General features: G+C 40.7%; 1 protein-coding gene across 3 annotated transcripts in view; it reads right to left on the bottom strand.

The window, feature by feature from the left end:
- SNAP25 (synaptosome associated protein 25) overlaps window positions 1–20,964 on the bottom strand; it is a 66,257-nt gene that overhangs the window by 8,937 nt on the left and 36,356 nt on the right. For 2 of the 3 annotated variants that reach the window (XM_037405613.1, XM_037405612.1), the window contains 3 exons: window positions 20,586–20,627; window positions 11,862–11,910; window positions 3,033–3,150 (listed from right to left, as the gene is read on the bottom strand). In XM_037405613.1, the coding sequence (XP_037261510.1) occupies window positions 3,033–3,150; window positions 11,862–11,910; window positions 20,586–20,627 (209 nt within the window). Of the gene's footprint in view, window positions 1–3,032; window positions 3,151–3,289; window positions 3,408–11,861; window positions 11,911–20,585; window positions 20,628–20,964 lie in introns of all 3 variants that reach the window. The other variant, XM_037405614.1, reaches the window with a different exon arrangement.

The raw sequence follows: 20,964 nt of genomic DNA, 5'->3' as shown, positions 1-20,964 counted from the left end.
TGGATCATCACTTCCTTCAGGAGTTTTAAACCACAGGACTTTAAAATAGCCTAGCAACTTGTTATAGTTGTTGGTTATGACAGTTACATTAGCTTTCAGAGAGCCATTTTTGACTGAGCTGCCATGGATAGAAAATTAAAATCCAGGCATACCTTCAGTGGCAGATTAGCATGTGCAACATATTTAGGGTTGCTGTCATTTGGGTTGTCAGATGAAATGGAACACTTTAATAGGAGAGTGTGAATGTTTGGGGTCTGTAGGTGTAAGTTCTTGATTTTATTCTGGAAATGGAGCAGTTTCCAACAAACCTGTTGGGAACTGCAAATCTCCATGGTTTCCCTGTTCTTTGGTCAGCTCCAGTCAGTCGTATAAACAGCCCTGTGGCTTGGATTTATGGGGATAAACTGAATGTGCTTCTGGAGGATTTGGGAATGGACACAACAAACCCATAATCCTCTGGTGTTATGTTCTCTCCATGCCCTTCGAAGCAGCTCAGCTTCTGTTGAGCCTGAAGATGTGTTGTATGCTCCAATATACAATTAAAATGTAGGTGAAAAGAGGATCTTTCTTACTTATCTATTTTGTTGCTTATTTCTTTTAAACTTTTTGAAGACTTAAAAAGATGATGGTTGGCTTGTTTGTTCTTAGTTCTCTGAAACTATACATCAGCTTTGGCATTTCTAAAAATGAGTGGAAGTAATTCTCATTGCACATACATTTACAGGTTTCTGTCTGTTCTTTAGGCCTGTGCAACTTTGAGAGAGTCAGTCTCTGTTTTTGAGGTGAATGACTTTACACACCCAGAACTTGATCTCCATTTTTTTGTGGACTTCCCATTAAAGTCAACAGATGGAGTCTGGGTCTCCTCATGGTCAATAGCAATTGTCCTTATGAATGCAGTCTGGTCAAAGTCTCATCCCATGGGCATTTTCAATCTCCTAAGAATGTAGGATCAAGCCTTACATTTTGGTAAGGCTTACAGAGTTCTATTTGCTCTGTAAATCGAAGTATAGTTATGTGTGAAATGGTCAATCTTTTTTTCAATATATGCCATTAATCTACCACCAGCCAGAAGAGCATTAGGGGATCACGGTGATACTGATGCCCAGAACTGTATGGATTTCTCTCCTTTCTTGAGTCCTGGCATAGTGATTCAAGGAACAGTCTCAAAAAGCATTGCTCATTCATTCTCTGTTACTGAACACACTGACTGATTAGCAGTGCTGGTTTATGAAATCTGGCTGCAGACTGCAAAGGTCAAAATACTGCTTCAAAGCAGGAAAGAGACACCTCTAAAAATTAATGTCCCCCACATCAAATGCATGCAGTATCTTTCTGTTCTTGCATCTATTGATTTCATGATACTGCAATCACAGTGAAGTGGTAAATGTTTTAAGGCTACATGTCAGGTGCTAGCCCCATACATGCCACAGGTCTGGCTGTCAGTTCTGAGCAGCCTTTCCTACAGTACGGAATATTAAAGCTGCTCTAAAAAATGACAATTCCTGCAAAATACATTGGAATCTTTTGTATTTTGAGGGTGAACTTTTGATGTAGGCATTATGCCAGATTTCTCCAGGAAGAGCAAGCCAGAACAGTGTTCCTTTTTACCCTGCAACAGCTTCTGGAGTGTGAGAGATGTGAAGTTTCTGCTGCATGCTCTTGTGCCTGCAGCTTTTCTGCACTGGGTTCTCTGGTGCAGGACAGCAGGGCTAAAGCCTGTAGCACAGCTGATATCAGTTGCAGGTAGTCCCACTGACTAAGGCTCTGTGTGTGTGTGTAGCTCTTTCTGTTCCTCCTTGCCTCTCTCCCATTGTGCATACCAAGGCAATAGTACTCATATTCTAGGCAAAATGTTTACCCCAGCAAAGTATTTGTGGCTTGGTACAGGAGCAAAATTAATTTTATTTTTTTTTTAATCTAAGGTTGTATCTGTATTGTGTCCCAAGGGAATTAACTTCAAAATAAATGGTGACTGATAAGGCAGAAACCCAGTCCTACTGTGTTGATTTTTGACAAAAGATCCACTGAGCTCCATGACAGCTGTCTTCCCTTTGGTCTTGATAATCATGGTAGGGTCAGGCCCTGGCAGTGAACTAAATATCTGTGCCACTCACTAAGGGAGCACAATACTACCGAACAACTGCACTCTGCTTTGTTTCCTGCCCAATCTCTGGCCAACCATTTATGAATGTTTTCACTGTAGCCTGGTTGCATGCCTACTCACTGTGTGCTGGATTTGCTATTCCTCAAGGACTTCTGGTTGGTCCACTTTGTCCCCAATTTCCTACACCCACATAACCGCACATCACATTTTCATTTGGCATTTAAAACAAGCTTTGCATTACTGGGAGGACAATTTCGCTCAAGTCTGATGGCATGCAAGCAAATTCGATGCATTTCAACATTTCTGTTTAGTGTACGTGCTACCCAAATGAGAGAAATTTGGCATGTTCAGGATTTCTCAAATTTGTTGCCTATGGCAGGATGAAAACCATTTCAAGTTGTGTTCCAATTGTGAAACATCATGTCTCTTCCAAGAGCTCATCAAGGGCTATTTCAGTTGAACAATGAAAAAACATGCGATTTTCATCCAAAATTTTGAGTAATGTTTATTACGTCCTCTTCTGAATTTTTTCAGCTGTTTTTTTGGTTTTGTTTTGTTTTTTTTTTCTCATTAAACTTGTATGTAAATATATGTTTCAAAATTTAGGCTCTCCAGGAATAAGGTAGCCCCAGTGTTTTTGTTTGCTGGAAAATGGAACCACTCAGTACACTTTGTGTAAAATGTTGAAACTTTTACCATTAAAAGGTGTCAACAGTGAAGCTTTCACTGCAGTATGCCTGATTTTAATGCAACTACAGTAATTCCCAGTCAGTTGTCTATGCTATGAGATGAATGCATTTGAACCAGAATCGTTCTTTCTGCATGCCACATGCTCATCCTGTCCATGTGCCTAGCAAGGATGAGCTTCACAAGGCCTTTGGGATCAGCCTTAAGTGCTCAAAGAGATGAGGCAGGCAGCACCTACTTGTTACATGGACAGACACAAAGACCACAGAATTTTCCTAGGTCCGTCAAATTCTTTTCTGCTTCTTTCATGTCCTTATTGATTTGGTCCATTCCCTCTTCGATGCGTTCCAGTTGTTCTGATTAAACACAAGTATTTTATCCCCACAGAATGAAGCAGATGGAAAAGGACAAAGAAAAAAAAGACAAAAACTTCAGACATTCACTGTGACAAAAAAAACTGGACACCACATAGCAGAGCCGGTACCCAGTACCTACTTGTTACAAGGACATATGAAAAGGCCACAGCATTTCCCTAAATCTTTTAAATTTTTCTCGGCCTCCTTCATGTCTTGGTTGATATGGTTCATGCCTTCTTCAACACGATCGAGTTGTTCTGGTCAGGACAAAGGGATGACAGTGTGGAATGAATTGTATTTTTGTTTGTTTGCTTTTGTCTTCAACAGAACATGAAAAATGACCATGTAGAACTGAATTAATAATGACATTACAATGCATTAATCTGAGGTGATGCATTGCTGAAAGGATGTATGCTGCAATGGATGCCAAAGATGTTTTTTTACTAATATGGGAAGAGCAAAACAAAGGAGGAGTTTGTTTGAAATATATTAATTAAAACAAGATGTAATGATGTAGAAAGGAAGGGTTATAAAGTTCAAGGTCCAGAAACATAATACAATACATCCACTTACTAAGACACCAATGACATCCAAGAGAAAGAAAGATAGTGTTATTATTTTGCATTTATGTATGTTAATACAAGAGAAAAGGTGTCCTTCCATGGAAAATACTTCAGTTACTTATGCTTACAAATGCCTTGGAATTAGGTGGTTTGGGGCAGCATGATTGCTTTGATTAGTGAGTGAGAGAGCTGGTAGTAACAGTACCAGAGATGGAGCGAGCTGTTAAGATCCGTGTCCAAGTACTTGTTTTTCCAGAGGCTGAGGAAACTGAGACCTGCCACTTTGATTTGCATTGGATATTAATCTCTAATCCGAGTATGGCTTCAGGGCTGCTTTTTTTTCTGGTATGGATGCTGAAGATCAGGAGTAACCCCAGTGAACACAGAGCAATTGCAACCACTCCAGGAGCCTGATGCTCAGTGAAAGAGGACCACTGGCTGTGACGGTTTTTGCCTCTGTCCCCAAGGGATCTTACAAAAACAAGCATTGGGTGAAGACTCAAGTCTTCAGTGGGGTCACTTCTGCTTTGCTCCAGGGCAAGTTATGAAGCACCAAGCCCAGTAACCAGCCATATAGAGACACTGTCTCTCCACTGGCATCAAATAGAATTTGGCTTATTTCCACCTAAGGCTGACAATGATGTAGGGTTTTCTACTGACTTGGTAGTTCAGAATAATTTGATGTGTTAATTTCTTCACTATTAAAGCTGGGGAAAATGGCCTAGAAGAACAAAATGCCACAATGTAAAATTGTAGGAATGGATCCTCCTCTGATGTAAGTTAATATAGATCCAGTGGGGTCAGGAGTCTTATGTGGAGTCAGCGGTAGCAACAGCATTTTACGGGGGTGGAAAGCCTCACCATTTGTTTCAGGAAGGATATACCCAAATAAGTATTACACAGGATGAGAAAATTACTCCGAGTGTATTTCAGTTCATTAAAATTCATTTAATTTCAATTCAATTCATTCATTTCAATCCATTAAAATTTGTAACTGTTCCTAAAGAGGCAAAGTAAAGCAATCCCAGTAAAAACCAAATACACCCCTATTCCCTGTATTGAATAGAAAATATACAATCACAGAATTAGACCTGACGAAAGGACCTAAGAGAGCACTGGTTATAGGAGGCATTTAATGTCATCTCTGATGTTGACTGAGTCTTATCCAGAAGAAGAAAAAAAAAAGCGTTTTAGAAAAAAAAATCATGTGCATATTGACGTCAGTATAAAACTCCTCTTGACTAATTTGGAAACATGAATAGGCCTACTTTCTTACTTGGGTTTCTAATAACAATTGAAATTTAGATTTTCAAAGCTTTCTGGGGAATTTGGATACCAAATTCCTATTAAAATTAATTAAACAAAATAATTTTAATGGGAAATGGGCATCTCACCCCTAGAGGGCCGTGAAAATCCTGGCCTAAATTATTCAAGCTGAAATAATTCAAATATTGAACTTGTGCTCTTTGTTTAATTCTTGCATGAGGCTGGGCTTTGAGGAGAGCTGCCATGTCAGTATTGCGAGATTCATCTGCTTTTCAGCTGTCAGTTCTCATTCTCCTCAGCTGGATGTGCCTGCCTCCTGATACCACAGGAGTTTTTGATACATTTAGAGGATCAGAGTTACTTGGTACTGTCCTTTACAAGGGGCACATATGATGTGAGCAAAGGATTGAGAAACTAATAAGGAAACCTGAGAGACGCTGCACGAGTTCTGCCAGTTACACTGCTGAGCCAAGAAACTGAAATACAATGTTGGATTGGTTTAATGCACGTTGTGATTTTACATTTCAGTTGGGAGGCTTTAGTAGAAGCTTTGGTTCATGTTTGTAGCCTCAGTTGCCAATATCATCAGAAATGTGAGCATGTGGTAGAAGGTGATACTTCTCTAAATGCTCCTGCTCCTCACTAACTCAGGAGTGCCTGCTCCTGTGTAATTGGGCGCGTGCTCTTGCTCTGGGAAGCAGCTGTGTGAGTGTGAGTTGGTTTTTATGCTGGTTCATGCAGCATGATGGCAACTGCTAAATTTCTGTCATAGATTCCCACCATCTTCTTGTGAGAGCCATGTTGGCAGAGCAGAGCCCAGCTGGTTTTCAGGGCTGTCAGTTAAGGCTATTTCCACATGTATTTTGGCACTGGGAGGGACAAGAGGTACTGACTTTTCTTCCACTGATCTTGCAGCTAGTATTTCTCTATCTTGGCTGGCCAGTAGAAAAAGCCAGGTAAGACTGCAGGGATCAGTCCTAGATCTGATACCATTGATGGCTTTCAGTCTAAGCATGTTTCCTTGCTTAGATGCACATTCTCTGGAGCCAAGCATGTAGTAGGGCCTTTTGAACTTTCCTTGCCTGTTTCCTATTCTGTCTGAATAGATGAATGCTAATTGAAGAGTATATTTGACATGACTCAAAGAGTTTCATTTAAATTATAGCTCTCTCCAGGAACCTGACTTAATTTATCTGCTTCAGGATTTGTGTGTGATGCCTATGCTATTTCTGAATAGAAAAGCAACCCACAACTAATTTATCTTCCATTAAAGGAAACCTCATCAGTGTAAAAAACCTATGTCATATTTGTAGTCCAGAAGTCTGGACAGCTGGCTGCTGGTCCTGAAACCATTTACTAGTAGTTAATGTCATGGGCTGGATTGTTGACTGGTTTAAATTGGTGTAGTTATGCTGGCTTCATCGGCAACACCAATTTATACCTGTCAAAGATCTGGTCCCACCGGCACGGAAATAGATTTATAAGTCTAACCACAATTATTGAGGCATAAATATTATAGAGGAATTGACTTAATGGGGTCATTCTGGATTTGTTTTGGTATAACTGATATTAAAATCTGGCCCAGAATTAATCACTGCCCGTAAGAAATCAGATGGCTATCAGAAGGTTAATTTAATGTCTGTTTTCATCGATCTTTCCTGTTCCAAATTTTGTATTTTATTAAAAGTTTTAGGGAAGACAGTCTGCGAGCATATACTGCCATGAACCTGTGAAAATTCACACCTAGAAAAGATCATGTTTTTTATGCCCCATTTAGAGAAGCACTTCAAGGTCAGAGTTTAAACATCTTTTGATAGTTTGTTGCAGTATGGTTTGAATATACTACATCTATATATATGTTTATATCTTATATACGATACATAAGAGAATTAGTGTTGTCTGGAAGCAGACAACCACCAGTGGTATGTTTTATTGAGATTTCCTTCTTTTTTTTCTTTTTTTTTTTCCCTGGAAGCTCTGCTAATTATTAGGCCTTTTGGCATATTGATACCCTTTTTTGTCTGAGAATGTAACTTTGATTCAAATGTAGTGGCCATATATCTTCTTCCAGATCTTACAGCAAACTAATGGCATGTCTTAGGATACAAACAAGAATTATTTTTTTACCTGTATAGTTATACTTATGAATTACTTCTGTGCTAAAACTGTAGGCAACTGAGGGACCATAAGCTAGTCCTGTTAGTTATACTGTAGCATTGTAGCCCCTTGCCGGTGGGTCTTTGCCAGGATCTTCCATAACATCCAGCCTGGCAAATCCCCACTCTGTGACTGATCTGAGGAAGTGGCTGGGAGAGGAAAGCTGTAGCAAAGACATCCCTCAGCTGCTCCTGTGGTGTCTCAAGCAAACACAGCTGCAAAAGCATCTTGCACAGCATTGAATGCAGGACCAGGACAGGGCAAGTGTGGTGTTGCTCCACCTTTGCAGCTCCATCTGTAATTTATAACAAAAGTTTCTTGACTAGTGTCTGGGATCTGAGTCCTGTGCTTGAATGTCAGTTAAATGCCTGTGGAGAAGGGAACTGGCTCCTTGGCCTGGAGTATTGTGCAATGAAGCAATTTCCACGAAGGACAATTTTAATTAGAGAAGAAAAAAAAAAAAAAAAGGACACCTAAGAACACATTGTAATCGTAATTGCATACAAGAGGGCTGAATCTGAAAGAGAGTCAAAAGATTAACTATTTGCGATGGTACTCCATGATCGCATTTTCCATAAAGGAGAATCATATTGGAGCACAGTACATTTCTAGCACAGCCTTTTCAGAAATCCTGAGTCTTGACCTCGCTTTGCTGTGAAAGGGATTGCTGAGCCCAGGTACAAATGGAAGAAAGCTGGCGGGGAGTGCTTGTGAGCCCACATGTAGCTGGGCTAAAAATAACAGTAGACAAGGCACAACCTCCTTTTGTGGGGGGTTCATTTGTCTTTTGTTCTGCACTACATTTTGAACATAATTAATACTATTTTCCCTGTAGAACCTGGAATAGTTGATAGATACCTTTTTTTTCCCCACTAATTAGCAAACCATTTCTGACTGTGATCAGCTCAGCTTATAGGTGTTTTTGGAGCACCTCTAGCAACTCTGCTTTTAGCATCTGGCTGGCTGTCTATCAATTTTCATGGTAGCTGTTGAATAGGAGATAAGCTGGAGAAGGGGCCTGTGCAAGGGGCCATGATTTTGCTCTCTGAGGGAAAGGAATGCTAATTATCTTTGTATTTACTGCAGTTGTTTCTCCAGTGCCATAGAAGCAGATCAGCCATAACTCATACAAAACCGTAAAACTCACAACTCCTGCAAAGTTGACAAAGCAGAAGTCAGCTAGCTTGGGTACCATCACATGGTGACAACACTTTTGCTTGTGGAGTTGCCCAGTTATTCCAAGTTTTATCTCCATACTTCAATTTGATCTAGAGTGCAGATCAACTGGGTAGATTAAACTGCTCCCTATGTTTGCTGGTATTGCGGGTTGTGCATTTGCTGTTGCCATGGTGCAGGGAGAAAAATTCAGTTGCATTGACATTTTCTTTGTGGCTTATCAAAGTTGTGGCTATTCCTGTATCTTGTTTTAGATGAAAAATGGCTGTGCTGCTACTGTTATTATTGGAAAAGTTTCTCTCCTCCACCCTGTTTGGAATACAAACACAACATTCTTTTGTAATAAGCTGCATGAGGACATCATCAGACAAAAAAATGTCCTTCAAGGCCCAAATTTCTCTGCCTGCTAACACTCCCATGTGATGGGAGTTTCCTTTGGAGGAAGAGAGCTACCACTCTGAGACCCCTCCTATATCAGCAGTTCAGGTTTATCTTCATGTTCCTACTTGGTACTATCAGTTTAATTTCTGCAGTCTGCTTTTAACCAACATACATCCAAGTATTGGTATTTTTCTAAGTTAGCATGTTTCAAATACCTATTTAATGAAGCAGAGTTATTGCCACTGCTCAATAATCTTTTGTAGCATGACATTTTTAGTGTGAAAAGCAAATATTTTAATTTAAAGTGTTATGTACATATTTATATTTAAATAATTAAGGGAGCTGGACTCAAGGCCAGATTTAAAGAAATGTAAACATTATGGATGCACATAGGGTCTGGCAAAGACTTTTTCACTAATGGAAAAAAATCTCAACAAGGAGAATCTAACCTCTTAGCTCTTTCCTGTGGGCTCCCCAGGGGAAGAACTGTGTTGAACTGGTTTGGGTGACAATATCTGGCTCAAAAATTAGTAACTCTTGGTATTGCAAAGGGCCTACTCCAAAAGCCAATTCAAATTCCCAGTGACTTAAAAGTGCGCTAGAGGAGGTCTCTAGTTTTTATGGCAGTCCTATTCTCTGTGGAACAGGAGTAATGAAAGCTCTTGTGAAGGGTTATAACAGACTCTGTGGTCTGCTATGTGGCCAGCTGCGCTAAACAGTTCAGGCAACAGGAGCTAGCCACATTGGCTTTATCGTATAAATACCTAGTACTGTAAAATTATATTGACTTATTTCCTTTTATGATCCCAAAGACTTCTGCTTATTGATGTCAGAAAATGAGTTCTGCTTTGCATTATTTAGATTGAGATCGGATCAAAGAAGTTTTCCTTGTAAAGTCTATTCGACTTCAAAGCAAGCAATTTTGTAAGGAAACTTAGAAATAGAGCTTCAAGCAACTGCGGAGATTAGATATTCTGCTTGCCTCCCACTGGAAAGATCAATGTCATGTTTTTTGTATATTTTAACACCTAATAATCTTAAGTGACTTGTGCAGTCAGCTGAAAAGAGATCACATGGCAGTGTTAACAAATTATTTGCTTAATCTGATTATCTGCTGAGACACCCATCAGTTGCACACATTGCACTAATTACAGAGGGTTCAAAGTCATCATTAGCGTATCTTGCCCAATACTATAATTCCTTTATTGCTAAAATTAAAAAAATAATAATATCAGGAATTATTACAGCTACATATGGCTAAAATGGACAAAACTTAATTAAACATTTAGCGTAGTACAATGGTTACAATATACCCACGGTTTGTAGCATTGTTGTTTCCTTGAGAAACCCATACTGTATAGTCACAGGCTAAATTTGCTGAATCACTTAAAGCATGACCATAACCAATTTAAAGAGGCTCTCAAATTGTCTGATTCTTCTCTGTAATTATTGACTAACTCCATCTCTGGCCATACAATATACATCTCAGGTTTCACTGTCAATAAGAGTTTAATACTGAGTTCCCTGGACTTCAGCGAGGTCAGTGGGTCCAGTCTCAGCTCCTTGGCTCACACAGACGACTGTCCCTCCTAGCACGACTAGAGAGCTGGTTGGACAATTTTTGCATACAGAGGTTTAGCAATAGTAGAACTCCAAAATAAAAAATGAAATTCAGGGTTAAAAACAATATAAAACCCACTAGCAATCTGTGGAAAAAGAGCAGTTAAAGAACAGAAACATATTTTCCCAAGACTAAACACAAGGGAAGTTATCGGAACCACTAAAGTTTCTGCTTATCTACTTGTGAATTACATTGCAAGACGCAACTGGGTATTTATGGACTTTCTTTGACAATATTTGTGATTTATGTTAACAGTATAATTCACTTCTGAAACAAAACACATTATTTAGACAGGTGCCATATTTGTTTCAACATAAGTAACTTCTGGTTTTCTGTATTCAGTGATAGTTCTTTTACGGTTCAGAAAAAAAATATATTTGAAGACAACCAAATATTCTCTGTAATATTTTTCTTGTCAAGATAAATTGATGTGACAAGATTTGGTTAGATTAAATTCTTTTCCCTAAAGGGGGAGGTGGGGGGGAAGGAATGAGACATACATAGAAAAAGCAAATAGGAGAAAATACTTTCTGTTTAGGTCTTGTTACTACTTTCCATTCATTTCAGCACCAGTGAGGTAGAGACATTACAGATGAAAAGGGCCTGTCAGGTTCTTCAGTCCATTTCCCAACAATGTCATACCATTGCTTATAATAATTGCCTGGGCTTGATGAGTAATACAGCATTACCTCTGTAGAAAACATTTCCTAATGCAGATTTGTATCATGCCACATAGTAGATAATAACAAGGACTTTATGAGGAGTGGTTTGATATAGAGTAGCAAAAATTAAGACTCTGTTGATTTAACTCCTCTTTGGAGACACCATTTTGCTGATGCTGTGGATCTGCAGCAAACAAAGACTTATTAGCTTAGGGGGGGCAGGGAAGAGGGGGAGCTCCATACTTCTTTGTAATATTATGAAGGGCAAAAATGTAATTTCCTGGAACGTATTGGATATATCTAGCTCTGCCTTTGTCACTGTCATCCACAGACAGGAACTTGTCTAGGCTTGAAAGATCCTATATGGTCAATTCTAATGAGCTGATCATGTCATAGCTTTTAATCTTAAATTCCCGTTATCCTTACTGACATTTCTATTCAAAAAGCAACTGAATTTTGCACAGACTAAGCCTGTTTTGCCTTCTCTTGGGATGTATTTCTTGCATGCCTTTCATTTGTGGCTAAAACAAGTGAGAAAATTACATAGCACCTGCGTAAATAATGTTGGATTTTACACTTATGTAGGCAAATCTTCTCATCATGCAGCTGGATCTTGACCCCAAGCTTGCTGAAAAAAATGATGATTTGGATGAGTTCAGCCTGCGGCTCTTTTTGACATTAACGGGAAACAGATCAAAAGTAGTACAGACTCTTACACAGCTATTGTACATTCCTCTGTCAGACAATGAAGCTAAAGGCAAAGAGGTTTTGGGGTTCTCATGCACAACCACACCTCTTTTGTGGCCCTCATTTTCAGGATTGCACACAGTCAGTACAGTACTTTGAGAATGGTTATACTTCCTTACTGAAGCAATCTGAACTTACCTCCTTGCTCATCCAACATAACCAAAGTCCTGATACCAGCATCTTTACTCTACATCCCAATAGTGGTAGCAAGGTAAGGAGGGGGGCGGGGAGAAGAAAGAGAGAGAGAGAGAAAGAGAGATCAGTGAGGGAACACTCAGCCCTAGGTACGGGACATAGGAAGACAAAAGAAAAACAGTGAAAGGAATGGCAAGGTCATAAGGGGCTGGTGGCACAGTCTGTGCCTGGATAATGTATAAGGAGCCAAGTACTCTCAATTGTACCATCATTCCTTCAGGATTCACTGGGATACTGAACTGCCACAGAAAACACGAAGTCCTGGACCTTGAGATTAAAATAATCATTTTACATGAGTAGTTTCTAAAAAGAGTGGGTTCATCTCCAAGTTCTCTGAAGCAGAAGAAGGGAAGAAGGGGGTGTTGACATTGCATGTGTATGTTCATCCCACAGGAGAAACTCCCAAGGAAAACAGATATGACACAAACATGTTTGGGAAGGAGATATAGTGGTTTGTACATAGCCCTTGCAACACAGAAGTCAGAAAGCTTACCTACTTAGGAAATCCATTTTAAATCGGGCTAAAATTTAATAAGATTAAGCCACACTTTTTGGCTCAGAGATCTAATAGATATGGGTTTGAGCCAAGTTTTACTTCAGCCAACAGACACCTTTAGCAACACTGAACTTTGGATTAAGCTTGAAGGTCAGGTTTTTAAAACACCTACATGCTGAATCTGCCCCTGCTCCCACAGGTTAGTGGGAGTCTTACGATCAGCATTGCTAGATACAGGGTTTGAGCAAAGCCTAGCAATTCTGAGCTCCCACCTGCCTGAACTAGCAGCAGGGCACCTTTCACAAGAACAGTTTTTGCATGCATTATCATCACTCTAGGGTGTGATCAGGTGTCTCAGGTTTCTGGGATGCTGTGATACTAAGCTACATCACAGATCAGATTAGCTCCTTTTTAATTACAAAGGGGAAACTAGTTGCATTCTGCTTGGAGTAGTGATAACATCTGTGAATAATTAATGGCATGAACAATCTCCTGGCTGTTGCATGTCAATAACAGGTGAAGTAAGCACTCTGTAACCTGACAGTTTGCAAACATGGAGTTACCTGGACATGTGCAGCAGTAATTTAGCTTTATTGAACTGTAATGAACACAGAGCCATCCATACCCCTGTGAAGCAGATAAAGTTGGTGGTGTTGATTTTGCAGAGGGCAGGGGAGATGCCCACAGTTGCAAAGGAATGTGAGGAACAGAAACCTGGGGTCCTGACCGTCCCTCTTGCTTTTCAGGCCATCCTCCCTCTCCTTGAGGCAAATTAAGGACTTAATATTATCCTTCCTTCCAAATGCCCTGCAGACTGCCATCACTTGTCTCTTTTTCTGGGAGCAGTGGAGCCTCTGGCCATCAGCTGCCCAGTCCATGCTGGCAGGGTGCTCCCAGGCAGGCTGGCAGCAGGCTGCCCACATTGGCTCAGCTGCAAGCCTGACTCTGCCACACTTGAGGGCTGTCTGGCCAGTGCAGCTGGTGCTTCTCTGCTTTGCTTCAAGAGGATTGTGCTCAATTCAAGACACATATGAGATGCCTCTTGTTGCGCTCTCCTCATCTGCCTCTCTTTGCCTGCACTGCCATTCTTGTCTTTACTGTCTACATCGCTGTAGAAACTGGGAAAAATGTCAGATGTGTGCAGCCAGGTTTTCTCCCTCGTTTTAAAAAAACCCTGTGTGAGTTGCCAGGTGGAGACAAAAAGCCTCCTGCCTCTCCCCACGGTCTGTTGCACCCTACTGCCCTTGGGTCAGCTATCTGCCAGGTACCCAACTGCTGCTCTCTCTCCCTTCAAGCTCATACTGCATTTACTCGAATCCCAGCCAGCTTTGCAACCTTTACAAACTCAAGGTCTAAGATCTTAGATTTGCCTATTTAAAGTAAGGAAACTGCCTTTAATTATCTTACATTTTCTGTGGGGCAGGTGTCAGATCTGCTAAGCACTGGATGTGCAATAGCTTTTTATTGTGCTCTTTCTATGCTCTTGGTACCCAGGGATGTCTTACCCCCAAAGGTGTGCATGGATTTTAAAAACACATACCTCATGCAAACATAAGAAGGCTTCTTGGGTCCTGAGTCATCTTGTGTTTGACTAAATACAGTGCAGTCTGACACGGGACCCTTCTAAATACTGGAATCAGAAACCTGCAATTGGTGGTGTGATAGTTGTTGGCTCTCAGTGAATCAAACATAGTAGGGTGAAAAATGTTTACTGCTCCTTAACCCTCTGACCTTGTTTTCCTGCAGTTTTTAACATCTGAGCAAACTGCTTTTATGCAGCTAAGATGTCCAGTGACCTGAGTAAGACCTATGCTGAGAGATGAACTCAGCAATCAGACTTTATGGGTTGTATCTTATATTAAATCTTTGCACAGAGGGAAAGAGGTACAGTTTTCTTTTACTTACCTGACTATCGGTGCCATTTACTTTTATCAGCCAATACTCTATCTCTTAAGAGCAGCCTGCCACAGTGTTAATACTAATGTGAAAATACTAAAGGGTGTGCATTGAATATACTTGTGTGCATCTGAGGTCTAATCATATTGAAGCTAATAAAAAGATGCTGACTGACAGAGATGAGAGGTGATTCAGACATCAAGTGACAATCTCCTCCTATTCCAAGCTTCTTTCAAGCATTGATTTTCAGCTTTTTCACAAAAAATTAACCATGTAAAGCCAATTTTAAAAAAATAATCACATTTGTGCATTTGAAACAGTCTAGACTTTCCTAGAAGTTCAGTATTTCCATTGTGACTGATGTTTTAGATAGCTCAAAACCAAACATGTCTATAAGAACTGTTCTAAAAATGTGCTCACCATCCAGATGTCTGAGTAGGAGAGAAACACTCAGTAACTGACCCTCAGTGACAACAGACTGAGCCATCTCCGGGAACTACAAACCCTCTTCATTTAAAGGAATAGAGAGGAAGATATGTGCCACACAAGCGGGGCCTGAACACAGACAATGTTGGCATTTTCTGCACTGAAAGTATCACAGGACACTTAATCTCAGTGGGAGCAGACACACTCAAACTGGTTGCTTAGTAAGTGTGTAAGAGAAGGTGACGAAGACTGTGTTTGCAAAATGCCAGCCCAGAAGAATATGTTTTACAACTACCAGTCATAAAACCTTGATAACAGGCTCCCAGAAAAGCCATGGTCAGGGCAGGGACCTGATGACCATGCTTTGATTTGCCTTGTCCTGAGGGCCCAGGAAGGCTTCCCACCCACATCCAGTGCTCACCTACATCAGTGAGATCCTACCTGGGAAACCACAAACAGGTAGAACTAAGAAGGTCTGTCTTGTTATGGAAATGTGTGCTGATGGTACACTGTCACCAGGATTAGTCTGTCTTTCTTTCTTTCTTTCTTTCTTTCTTCCTTTCTTTCTTTCTTTCTTTCTTTCTTTCTTTCTTTCTTTCTTTCTTTCTTTCTTTCTTTCTTTCTTTCTTTCTTTCTTTCTTTCTTTCTCTTTCTTTCTTTTTCTTTCTTCTTGTGCAAGGGAGGAATTTCTTAAGACCTACCAGCCCTTGCACAGGTGATCATCTGTTTAATTTGCAGCAAAATAAGGATTCTTTAAAAATGGGCTGCTTAGGGTAGTTCAGGCCAGAAAGAAGAAAAATGCCTCTTTCATAGGACTCTACAGAGTTCATGCAGTACATGCCATTCTAATCCAGGTCTTAAAACTATAACAGCCTTCTCTCTACAGAATTACTTCTTATTCCCCTTGTCTTCTTGTTGCACTTGAGAGAATTTGGACCACCGGATTTTTCTGTGGTACAGCAAACATCTCACACTCTTGTCCTTTAGAAGAAAATAGCACAGCATGAATTGCTTTTGTTGAGGCATTAAATTGACAGCTCTGGAGTTCCTCTGTTTATCCAGGAAACAGATACACTGTAGATGGTAAAATATATAATCTTTCCCATGCAGCCCTTGAACATACTCAGCCCTGACTCTAGGAATAAGCAGGTCAGCCAATGTGTCCTCCTAGACTTTGATTTCCATGGAGACTGCTGTGGGTCGCCAACCATTTTTCTGCAAAGATCTGCCCAACTTCGCACACAAGATAACCACTCAGAGCAGGAGACCATCACTTTCAACTTAAAAATGAATCACATTAGATGAAACAGCACCATGAATATAGACCCCCTAAAGTTTATGGAAGCTGATGCCCTTCAACTTTTCAGTAGCATTAAGCTCTAGTGTTTAGGTAAACCAACAAGGCGTACTGGTTTGGGTTCAATGTACTTTCTATGAACCACGTGCCCAGGTTCCCCACTGGATCACTAGCAAAGCTACTGATCAGAAAGACGGAATACATGATTTTAAAACTCTGGGCTTAATTCAGCTCTTGTATAACCTAAGTCTGTCAATGCTTCAGTGAAACCAGTTTAAGAGCATAACTGGGAACCCGTTTGGAGGCTTTAATTTACCTTATCCTCAATCTTCTGTAACAGCTTTTTAAACCCTTTTTTTTGTGAGGGTTTCACTCAGAGCAAGTCAGCAATGAAACATTCCCAGCGCTTTGGAGGGGAAATGCATTGCTATATCATTTCTTCTTATTGTTGTTATGTCACTTAATTTCCCAAGGTGGGAATAAATCTAGGAAGAAAATTGGAATGACTTCTCAAAGGGCCCATCAGTCCCTCCAGGAACACAGTTTGTTGCATCCTATCCATGCCTGCTACAAAAGCCAGCTACTCCAACTTTAGGTTAGCCCAAGGGGTGATCTTCCTAACAGTATAAGGGAATAATGTATCTGATAGAGAATCCAAATTCTAGAAATCGCTTTTTCTGCATTTCAGAAGATACCCTGAAAAACAGATCTACACTCTCAGTTATGTGAAGAACACATAAACTTCCACTTTGCTAAAAAGTTTTGCTTTAATCGATATGGATTATAGAGTTTGTTCTGAATAAATTAATATGGACAATTATGTACCAGGACAGGCTGACATTGCTAACAGTTCCCAGAGACATTAAAGAGAAGTGTCAACACCCTAAAGACAAACATGTGATCAAAGAAACATTTTTTAGTCATCCATAGTAATGCATTTCCTCAGCTCCCACTCCAAATTCACTGTCAACTTGTTAATGCTTCAGTGTCTCTCCGTAGCTGATTTAAAAGCCATGTTACTTCTCAGCCTCTTAATTCACCCTGTGGTTCAGATCCTCAGCTGATACAAATCTGTGACCCTGCCATTGAATCCTGTTTGCCTGGTGGTCATCTACTGCAATGACCCTCCAGTGCTACTCCACTGGTTTACATAGACAAAGGGGTCTAATCCTTGAGACCAAAATTATGAATTGCATCCTCCTGTGCCAGATGTGTATTTCTTTCTGAGCAGAACTGTTCCGATGGCTAATGGTGTCAAAGAGATTTTTCAAATTAGCTTTGACAAGCTTTGGACCAAACTCTAAAGTAATAGAATATTTTTTCTTTTATTCTTCAGACTAAAGGACATTTGACTATGATAATAATGTTGGGATAAACTCACTTCCCAATCACAAATGAAGGAAGTTAGTAAAATGGCATACTGTGTGTTCAGTGTCCTGCGTAGAGCAGCATCATGAGGTTATAAAACATTTTATAGCTTACTATTTCAGCTTTGATATGTTAGTAAATTTGACTGTCACCCCCAGCACATGAGAGGACAAAACAGTCCTGTCTGGATTTAAATGTACAAACCAGACCATTTGTCTGTATGTGTCGCTGAGTGCTTTCTTGCTGGGCTTTCTGCAGTACTGATCTAGTTGTCATTTTTTCCCTTGCTGCCTCATATCTATAAATCATCTATTTTTCCATCCTACAGTGACTGATTTTACTTAAAGACCATGGTGGTTCCACTGGAAGATGGTAGTAGACTCATGTCTTTTCCTTTTCATGTGTTACTCTGCATTTCATGAAGTCAGCTCAGAGGTAAAAAGCTTGAACAAGAAGGTCAGCTGCAAACTGTGTATTTAGTTTCACTTCTCCTGCCTCAGTTCATTTCTATTTTATGTTTTGGCCCAAACATTGCACAGCATCACCATAAAATATAGGTATTTACAGCACTGAGTAACCTGAGTAGCTCAAGTAAGCATTGGTCAGTGTAGATGTAACTGTGTTGCATGGGTATGTTGCGCACCACAGAGCAAACTGAGTTTTGTAGTCTACCATCCCAGTATACAGCTGCCTTGGCACAAAGCAGTGGCTACTTTACAACAGCCACTCACTGCTTCTTCTTGCTTCCGCTATTGGTCTAGGACTAACAAAATCAACTTCTTGCAAAGCTGGTTTATAAAAACAAGAAACAGTAACAGATTTGGTTTTCCTTGCCAACGTTCCCTGGGAATAACACCAGGGCTTAGTCTCCAAGCTCAACCTAGTCCTCTCGAGCAAGGAAGCCACAGTCCTTTGGGGACATTGATTTTGTCTCCCAGGCTATGACCTACATTTCAGCATTAAGGATGACTTGTACAGCTATAGGGTTTCCCTGCAGCACTCTTCTGTCTCTAGAGTTGAGCCAAGTCAGTCTGTTTACTCTGTATTTTCCTAATATCTAACAGAGTGGAGCCAACCATGACAGGAATCCATAAATATGTATGTAGTAATAATGCTTAAACATGGAGGCATTCTTTTCCTAAGTAAGGAATAACAGATTTGTGGTATCAAGAGAACAGAATAAAAAACACTCTTTCACTGAGGAAGAATATTTTCTATCTCTACAGACTAGACAGGTTCTGCTAAGCAAGAGAGTCTAATTGGATTTTTGGGGTCTATTAAATCAGAGCAGTGCGAGTTCGATTTCAAAGACACCATTTGTCCTTTCAGTATAACATCTCTCACTCCCTAAATGCTGCATTCTTTTAAAACTAGCTAGGAAATGGGATCGGAGCAATCAACCAGCTGTTTAGACCACAGAAGAATTTTAAAGGTCTTTTGTAGTCACGTTAGGAAAAATAATATTCAGCTCATTTTAGAATTCCCATGACTACTCAGTGCCAGTTTTAGAAACTTCTCTATTTAGACAGGAAGATATTGTAGCATCTGAATAAAAGCCAGGTCCAGAGAGATGCCGAGCCCTTCCAAGAAGCGCCACAGTCCTACATAAATTAATTGGTAAATTCAGCAGTCCCAGTTCTCTTCCCACTTTGCCATTTGCTGTGATTTAATACTGAAATTCCAGTGGCATTCACAATATGCTGGTTCAATATGTTAGGAGGACTCAAGCAGTACATAGGTCACACAAATACGACTCAGGAGAGACAGGGCTGATATTTACTGATGGCTTGGCCCTGAGCAAACCACTTCCCTTTCCTGCACCTCTCTTTCTTCCCACTCATCATCTGCCTTGTCTATTTAGATCACAGGCATTTTGGGGCAGCAGGCTCTCCTGCCTTGTGTTTGTGAAGGCACCCGTATGAGACTCTCTTCCATGTCATTGAATTGATTTCAGCAGGAGCTGCATCACATAAAGTGATGGTCAGAAATGGCATGTCCAGGGAATTGAGCATCAAAAAGGAAACAGATTGTACTCATGAGACAAGAGCAGGTTTCCGTTGCAGGGGGCTCAGATCTGAAGTGTTTGTGGAGGAGAAGTGATGCTGACTATGCTCAATGACCCATCTCTCTGTCTCTCTGTACACAGAAATTTAATTTTGTTTCCACTGGATTCCATTGATCCTCACCATTGTGATTGATTTCAGGACCATGGAGCCTACGGCTCAGCTTGTGCTTGTTCCTGAACGTGGGACCTGATATAATTTTCTTCCCGTTGTCTCTGCTGGAGACTCCTCTGGTTGTCAGGAGTACTGGGACTGTCAGTGCTGATGACCCTGATTAAAAATGTCACCAGCTCCAGAGCCAAGGCTCACATGGTGTTTGAAAATAATGTGTCCTGTCAGGCAGGAGCAAAGTTTTCCACCACCTGATGGCTGAACACTCTGAACTAAACCGAGTTTGGGAATCTCCAACTTTTAAAACCCTTTATTATGAAGAGGGTGAAATGCCACCTGACTGAATTGTTTTTTCCCTTCTGGGAGTGACCCCTCCAGGCAGGTATAAGCTGTATTAATTGTGAGGACCAAGTCCAGGTCCCCTTCCTTGGCACTGTGGAAAATCAGCTAACTTCCTCTTCCAAAGCTGTCAATCTAGGATATCTCATGAGCCTTGAAATACTAATGTTTCAGAGATACATAAAGAAGTGGCATTTAAATGCTATGGTGACCAATAGCTGCAAGTGTTTATAGAGAAGAAAGTATTTAGGGATAACAGGGCAAACAGATCAAGGGCCTTTCTCAGCTTCCCCACTCACAGTGTTATGGGAAGGATGTCAGAGCAGTGCCAGCATGAGGTTTCAGGAGCTCTGCAGCAAACTCAGCTACTTGTCCCTGACTACATGTCACCTTCAGAGGCTGTTCCCTTGGTTTATCTCGAGTAGCCTGTCTCAATGGGTGCTCAGACAGGGGCAAAACAGTGCCTCAGCAGCCCGTCTGCCGTGTGACATTTGCAACTAGGGCACAGTGTCTTGAATGATCCTTGTGAGGGGTGAGGATAAGGGGGGATGGAGCGGCACATAAAGCCATGACCATGCTCTAGCAATGTGAGTTAAAAAAATGCCACTTCCAGTGTCAGTCTCCATCACTTTTGCTCACAACAGATGTGCAAACGAAATGCAAGTCCTTACCTCTTCAACAAGCTGCAGCATTCGACGGGTGCTCTCCAGGGACTGAAAAAAAACAGAGGAAAAAACACTTAGATTTGGCAAGATACACCTTCCAACACTAATGTTCAGGCTCATGCTGGCAGTATTTTTTTCCTGCACTCTTTGCCTTCCCTCAGAATCAGGCCATCAGCAGGGTACTGGTGATCTCTTCATCTTCAGCTCTGCATTACAGCTTGCTAATGCAGCAGTTCCCACCACATCTCGAGGCAGCTGCAGTCTCTAAGGTTTGCACTCCCCTTGCTCACGCGCTGCGGCAGTACTGCTTGGAACAGCTGGTGTTCCACTTTAAAAATAAAGTCTGTGGTTTTCAGCTAAGACGGACTTTTAACATTTAATACGT

The sequence above is a fragment of the Falco rusticolus genome, chromosome 12 (assembly GCF_015220075.1).
Source record: "Falco rusticolus isolate bFalRus1 chromosome 12, bFalRus1.pri, whole genome shotgun sequence".
NCBI lineage: Eukaryota > Metazoa > Chordata > Aves > Falconiformes > Falconidae > Falco > Falco rusticolus.
The sequence above is the reverse complement of the archived record's forward strand: the minus strand, read 5'-3'. Positions and strand labels throughout refer to the sequence as shown.